This window comes from Cariama cristata, unplaced genomic scaffold (genome assembly GCF_000690535.1).
Source record: "Cariama cristata isolate BGI_N322 unplaced genomic scaffold, ASM69053v1 scaffold21949, whole genome shotgun sequence".
In the NCBI taxonomy this organism is placed as follows: Eukaryota; Metazoa; Chordata; class Aves; order Cariamiformes; family Cariamidae; genus Cariama; species Cariama cristata.
Genome location: NW_009636575.1, coordinates 1 through 7,614, shown reverse-complemented (window position 1 = coordinate 7,614; position 7,614 = coordinate 1). Strand labels below are relative to the sequence as shown.

General features: G+C 50.6%; 1 protein-coding gene across 1 annotated transcript; it reads left to right on the top strand.

The window, feature by feature from the left end:
- The first annotated feature begins 746 nt into the window (after window positions 1–746).
- Window positions 747–3,863, top strand: LOC104155985. The gene is made up of 4 exons (XM_009707968.1): window positions 747–829; window positions 1,402–1,569; window positions 2,721–2,852; window positions 3,597–3,863. The coding sequence occupies exons 1-4, from the start codon at window positions 751–753 to the stop codon at window positions 3,731–3,733; spliced, it is 516 nt and encodes a 171-aa protein (XP_009706270.1). The 5' UTR covers window positions 747–750; the 3' UTR covers window positions 3,734–3,863.
- Window positions 3,864–7,614: the final 3,751 nt, after the last annotated feature.

The following is a 7,614-nucleotide window of genomic DNA, read 5'->3' as shown; positions in this document are numbered from 1 at the left end:
TGAGGGGGGAGCGCTGCGGCCTCCACGTCCCCTTGAAGGGGCCGCAGCGCTGCCCCATGTCTATGTGGCGTTATATCGCCGGCGTCATGTCATGTCAGGCGGGTGCGAGGCGTCAGCGCTGTGGGTGACACTGTGGTGGGGGCGCGTCCCTGCGCCGTGAGCTCCACGCCAAGGTCAGGCGTGGGCTGCGAGCTCTGTGCTCGCCTCGCGGGGGGTCGTGGGGTTTTTAACTGATATCAGGGGTCTGTGAGAAACTCGTATCCTGGAGCGGAGGCACCGGTCCCGGCGAGCCCTTGCGTGGGTGTGCAGGTCTGCGGGAGAAACTGTTAGCTGGATGTCTGCCCTTCCCTTGGACGTGTAGGCATTGTTCGTTGCTGAGGTGTTTCTTGAGTGAATGTGAGATGTGTTTAGACTCGGCTCGCTTGGGGCTTCTGGCTTGCACCCAGTAACGATTTGTTACCAAGTGAAAGCATCTTGGAAGGTTGACTTGAACAAGGGAGCACCTTTGAGTTCAAATGCAGGATACCTCTGGAAAAAGCAGGGAGAGAAAGGCTCATCCACGTCACTCTAGTGGGGTGGTGTTCCTGAGCGGTTTGGTGTGATGTGCAGCCCTTCAGAGAAGGACAGGAAGCCTCTAGGCCAGCTTTTCTTTTTTTTTAATACACTAGTGGGAAATGGTATTATTTCAGCTTTGTACATTCAGTGTCTTCTCCTGACACTGACTTACCGCTGTTGTTATGTGCCTACAGGATGTTGGCTTCAAGGGTGTTCAGCCTCGTTGGGAAGAGAGCCATTTCCACCTCCATCTGTGTGAGAGCGCACGGACATGGTAGGTGGCAACTGCTTTGGTTTTTTAGTAAGGATGATAAAACAAGCACTTTAGAGGAAGAACACAAAAAGCTGCTGCTGAGGTTTGGGTAAGGCAAGAATTGGGGTAGAGGAGGGGTTGGTGAAGGCTGGTGCCTTGCCTGGTGGCAGGAGATCTGAGCAGTCTGTGCCAGCAGATGGCATTGCGGAGGTGCAGGCAGGGCTGACTGCTGCTGGGGAGGTCGCAGGACCCGAGGGCCAGGCAAAAACTAGGGTGGAAATAGTGTAGAGGGCTTCTGGGTATTTGGTAGGGGAGGTGATCAGTGTGACAGCTGGAAACGGAGATAGCTGAGACATTGATAAAGTAATTTTTGATATTAACTTTTATGTAGATCCCCCTTCTGCTTTATTCTTACACTCTTAAAATAGCATCCATTTTAAATGCTTCATCTGGAAATGTTTTCCCTCCTGGATTCCTTAACTGTCATCACCTTTTTGACTGAGCTGTTGGGTTTTTTTGTGTTGTAACCAGTAAGAGATGTTTGCACAAGAATCAGGAACTTGAGTGGATGTCTCTTCTATTCCCATGTGCAGCTGGTGTTGTCAAAGCAGAGGATTTCAGCCTCCCGGCCTATGTCGACCGTCGTGACGTTCCCCTGCCTGAAGTGGCCTTTGTAAGGGATCTCTCTGCTCAGCAGAAGGCGCTGAAAGAGAAGGAAAAGGCATCTTGGACTGCTCTGTCCGTCGATGAGAAAGTTGAATGTAGGTAGCGGGGGCTGTAAGTAACCTTACAGCTAGCAACGATGCGATTTTATCTATTGCACGTTCATTACTGACAGCTTTTACTAGAAAACCCGCCACAGACACTGCCTCTTAGGGCAGCTGTTAAAACCCGCTCTTTCCAATGGCTCTGTGAGCAGAGCCGTGAGCCATGAGGGAGCTTTGTTAATTACGATAGAGCTCCTTGTGTGCGCGCAAGTGGAGATCAGTGCTTTGTGTTCTTGGGATCCTTGGTGCTGTTTCAAAAAGTTAGAAGCGCCTGCTGGGGTGTCTGTTACGTACCTGTTATATTATGAGGTCAAGTTCACCAATTTTTTTCCTATTCCAGAAAACAAATAATATTTGTTTCTTGATTCTCATCTGCCTTCGACAAGCCAGAAAAAAAAAAATCTCTTCATTACAACAATATGCGGTTGTTAGTCCAGCTAAGTAAAATGAACCCTGGGTATTTGAATGTTAATGACCACTGACCTTAGTGTTATGAAATCTCAGCTAATTAAAGAGCCGAGCAGGTGTTTTGATTTGCAAATAAAACTACATCATCTTTTCTAACTGCCGTCATGGTACGCAAGTGAGAACCTGATCTGTGAACAGTGCTATGTCCACCGTTGTCAAGGTGAGAAGGTTTAAATGCTTTGGGGAACCATTAAAATATTCCTAAGCGCTCTCCAAATCTAATGATGTTTTGAATTTCAAAATTGTGTGGACTTTAGGGGCAAAGCTGAGAAGCCTTTTGAGGTACAAGCATTCCTGTTGAAATTATTTGTGCTAGGAAGCTTTATGGTCAATAACTGTACTGGGAATTGGAGGGGAGGAAGGAGAGCTCCATTTCCTCTTCTGTCAGGCCTATAACGCAACTTTTGCACAACTTTACCATCATCTACAAAATGGAGACTAACGCTGGCCTGTTAGGGGGTGAAACGTGTGGGGATGGTGAAACACAACTCTTTAATTTGGCACAAGTGCCTTGGTCTTTGCATGGGAGAAGCCAGCTAATTCAGAAGCTCTTTTAACATCCTTTCCATTTCAGTCAGCTTTAGGCTTTGGTCACCTCCCTCTGGAGAGTGCTGTGTTGCCTGGCAAGTCACAGGAAAAATAAAAGAAATGATTTGATGCTTTAACTTTTTTTGCAGTGTATCGTATCAAATTTAACGAGAGCTACGCAGAAATGAACAGAGGATCAAATGAATGGAAGACTGTCATCGGTGGAGTACTGTTCTTTCTTGGCGTAACTGGTCTCATCCTCATTTGGCAGAAACATTACAGTAAGTAAATGCCATACGGTGTTAACTCTTAAATGAAGAGCAAGATCAATTGATGCCTGATGGGAGATTAGAGAATTCTCGGTAGACTGCTCCGGGGGGTCAGAATGGCGTGTCAAACAGCCGTTCCCATCACCTCCTGGCAGTTGCTCTTTAGTTAGTCTCTGAAGACTCAATTCTGGAGTTGTAATTTCATGGAGATCAGCAGGTACGTAGCGTAAATGTTCAGGAAGCTGACTCGTAGAAAGCTGAAGGGGGAGGAGAGGAAAGGGAAGGTGAAGAATGGTGATACTACTGATCCCAGAGCTTCCCCTCTCGGTGAAACTTGCTGTTGCAAAAGCTTGTTGCCGCCTTGGTAGTAAACATTTGGGTTTCTGCCATGTCTGGCTTCCTTCCCAGCTAACGATCCTACCTCGAGGGAGCCCTCCAGCTGCCGTAAGGCAGAGCACGCAGTTAAATGAGCTGCTCTCCGTCTTGAGGCTTCGTCTAGTCACGGTGAAAGTAGGAGAAGGCAGTTGTCTTAGTGCAAGCCTTTACTGATGAATGAAATGGCTAGAGAATCGATGCTGGAATCTGGTTTGTGCTGAAATTGGGTGTAGGGGAGTAGGTTTGAACCAATGATGGTATGCGTGTCATCAACACCGATGGTTTTGGGGGAAAAAGCTCTTTGTTAGTGAAATTTGTACCTCAGTTCCCAACTTGCTCATTTTGTGTCACGATGTAATTCCGCCTGCTTTTGAATTGCAGTGTACGGCCCTATTCCGCACACCTTCTCTGACGAGTGGCTGTCGATGCAGACGAAGAGAATGTTGGACATGCGGATTAATCCTGTGGAAGGCATCTCTTCCCAGTGGGATTTTGAGAAGAACGAATGGAAGAAATGAAGCAACTCAGTGGAACCTGCTCTGCTTGAGTATGAAATAATTCCATCACCTGTGTGTGACCTCGTTGCTTATGTACTGGAACAACCTCTCCATCTACATAGATGCTAATAAATGTCTGGTTAACTTGAAAGTTTCCTTTTATTGGTCTTGGAATGTGTTTGTTGTGATGGGCAGAGGGGCAGAGCTTTCCCAGACAGTCTTGTCATGGCCGGTATATGATCGGTTACAGGGAATGTTTCTGGGGCACAGCCAGCAGTCCGGCTGTGCAGAGGTCTGAGCTACATGTAAGGTAAGCAGATCCCAGCTCCCGCCGAGGCTCAGCAGCCCATAACCACTCCAAAAATAGTAGGTCAGCGCTCCAAAAGGCAGCGATGCGAGTCAAACCAAGCAGGTTGTGTGGCGGAGATGAAGGCTGCTCCGTCTATCTGTCCTCTGTGCGAAGGGAACGTGTTCTTAACGGCGTGGGCAGGCTGCAGACCTCGTTCTGATAACCTCTGCGGACTTGAGTGAGGAAGAGAGAGGTTTACTAGATCTAGTTCAGCCAAGAATAGGTTTAGATGAAACCCCAAAGCGTGTTTTGTGCCTCGCCTCTTGTGTGAGGTGACAGTGTTCAAAGGCGATCGCTGCAGCTAGGGGAGGGAAAGAAATTCATCTTGGAGCTTGTATGAAATGCAGTGGTCTGAACAAGTTCTGGTTCATGGCTTAACGTTTTCAGGGCCTGAGCTACAAAAGCTGGTGCCTTTGCTTTGCCTGTCGCTGTGGAATTTCTCCCTTTGGCTCATCTGGTATGTGTCCCCTAGGCTTTCTGCAGGCAAACGGTTTAAAAATGCCCCTCTGCAGACTTAAACAAGCTTTGGTTTCAGTTTGCTCTTTTCCTGATTACAGGACTGTCGTGGTTTTAAATCCATGCACGTGTTTAGCAGCTGTGGTGGAAAGCCTGTGGGGGGGATCTTGGCCACTTGTGATGGTCTGCTGTGCTGGGGGCTGGCCAGCCTCTCCCTTCCAGTCAGAGAAATTCAGGAAAGGTTTTTAAGGTGAGATGATTTGATGGGAGTTAAGTGATGAGCTCTCCTTCCTGCATCCGAGAGATCCCTTAGGTGAAATGTTTGTCTCCGGGGTGCTGGGAAGGATGTTACAAGGATGATGGACTCGCGGACTGGTGATGGCTGCGGGGTTTTTGCTACGCTCGTGATTTGCTTTTCTCTGCTCTTTATATAGCTCGTACCTCTGGCAGACTGATAGAACTGATCTGGGAGGGGGCTGGTGCGCTGCTAGGTTTATCTGCTTTGAAAACTGATGTTTTGAAGCATGTGCTGGAATTGCAGTGCTGCTTTACACCTCCTTTTATCTCCCTTCCTGGAGGGAGGGGGAAATGGGCTATCCTTAATGCTCCGTTAGCTGCACATCGCTTGTGCCACGCTCTGGTTTTCGAGGTGAATGCCTTATTCTGAATTCTGTTCTCGTTCCTGTGACTGGGAGGAATTAGCATGAATAAGGGAGAAATCCTGCTGAGTGCAGGGCTTGTACCAGCCTGTAGCATCCCAGAATGAAGCCCGGTGAGCATCGCTGGCAGGAGGGAGCCATTCCTCGCAGGAGCGTCCTCCTCTTCACCCTCCCCAAAAGGCTGCAAAAGCCCCAGGGAGCCGGAGAGAGAAACCTGAGCCTCACCACGGCCCTGGATCCTTATTCCATCCTCCCCTGCCCAGCACCAGCCACTCTTCTCTATCCCCTTCACCCGTCGGCGCAGCAGCAGAGACCTGCCGGAGCAGCCTGCAGCCGGTAAGTGAGCTGAGTTTGCAGGGGCTCTGCACGGTCCCCTCCTGGCATGTATTGCCCTTCCTCCTGCTCTTGGCAGAGGGATGCACCGTTGGAGGAGGGGTTGATCTCACCATCCTGTCTAGGATTTTCGGGTCTTTATTTGCAGCTAGACTTGGATACCGAGAAGCCACCTGAATCCTGATCCTGGGGAGAAAAAAACCATGGGGAGTGGAATGAGCAAGGTACTGGGGGGCCAGTGGGATGCTGGCCAGCTTGTCCTCCTCGGGCAGGACCTTTTTTCTGCAGCCCAGGGGGATGGTTGATCCCAGGTCATCACGGTGCCCTAAATACAACCATTTGCATCTTCCCTTTCTCATTGCCCTTCGAAACTTCAAGCACTTAAGAAAGGGAATTAAGAAAGCAAACAGTCATCACCGGGTTTTTATCCGAGGTGATGAGCTAAGTGTTTCTGGGTGTTAGAAAAGGGACAGCTGGCTTTAGATGCTTGTCCCTTGGGCACTCAGGCCGTGGCATTAGCATCCTCAGGGCTGAAGGGGGTCCCTGCAGGAAAATTTCCTTCCCTTGCCACCCCTCGGGACGTGTCTGCACTGTGAAGGGAGAAGTCGGCCGCTTCTTGCTCAGCTGAACTCCAGGGCTGGCAGAGGGGATTGATTTCTGTTGGTATCCTTAAATAACCGCTTGGTATGTGAGTTCTCCAGTTTAAAATTAGACACTAGGACAACAACAGAGGGACCAGATCAGGGCAAACTCTCTCTGCATGGCTCTGGTGTGATTTAACACTGAAGTTTCACCCTCTGCAGACACAGCCTGACCTGCGAAGTGGCTTTTACAGCCTCCCCAGTGCCTCCAAATCCTCTTGGGGAGCCCGGGCTGCCTTTGCTGGTGGCTGGGTTGTTGTGGACACGTTTGTGTTGTAGGATCTGGCTTTGCCTTGATGAGACGCAGGGCTCAGTGTCCCTCTTCCAGCAGTAACAGCTTGTGCTCTGCTGAGCACCATTTTGCTGAATCCAGGTGTTTGCATCCCAGGAGCGGGCTGGGGTTCAGCTGAATGGTAGAGGTGGGCTGGCTGTGACCCAGTGCTGTTGCAAACCCTTCCTACGACCTCTCAAACCAGGTGTCTTTGGCCAGATGGGTGCAAACAACTCCAACTGGTAGTCAGCTCTTCCTTTTCGTGCCCCTGGAAACTGCTCTGGTGGGCTCTTACACCCCATAAATACTCCGAGCTGCCCCTCTTTCTCCTTCATAACCCTGCAGCAGCATGTTGGAGAGCAAATTTGCATACTTGACGGCACTTACTGCAACATCCTGGCCAGAAAAAGGATTATAAATAGCCTGTGCCTTTGCCTGTCTGTCCCCGGCTGGCAGAGGCAACCTCTGAAACAACTTGCAAGAGGTGGTTGCTACAGAACAGCAGAACAAACCCGAGCTGCAGCGGGGCTGGCCTGGCTCCAGGAGCTGGGGAGATGGGGGGATCCCTGCTGGAGCCCCACCTTGAAGGAGGAGGCTGGGATGGGCTGAGCTGTTTGGGGAATCAAGCCCCAGCACTGCCTTCCCGATAGCAATAGGACCAGATGCAAGCCCCTTCCATCGATGAGCTGAGTTTTCCTGAGTTCTGCGCTCCCGGAGGGGTTTGGGCTGGTGATTGGAGTGGGCTCAGCTTTTGCTGGTCGTTAATGAGGATGGGTCACTGATTAGGGGCTTGGTTTGTTATTGCCTGGGGAGTTTGGTGCCAGATGCCCTGGTCCTGCTGGTACCACACGTGCAGCTTGATGCTCCTGCCGGGTCGGATGCTCATTGTGCCCGGCGCCGTCTGAAATCTCTGTCCTTTTTGTCACCTCCCAGGTTGTCAAAGGCCTCTACCTCGGGAACATCCACGGTGAGCACCTTTCCCTGCACCACCTCCGCATCTCTGTGGGATCCCTGGGCAGCTGGCGGGACTGGAGGAGTCTCTCTCCGCGGGGGCTCCCTGTGCCTGCTCCCAGCTGGGGACCTCAGCATCTTCCCGAGATCCAAAGCCCCCCCAAAAGCCCCATCCCAATTGCAAGTGGCCCTGTGCAGCTTTAGCCCAGGAAAGGGATGTCCGCAGGGAGATGCCGTCACCA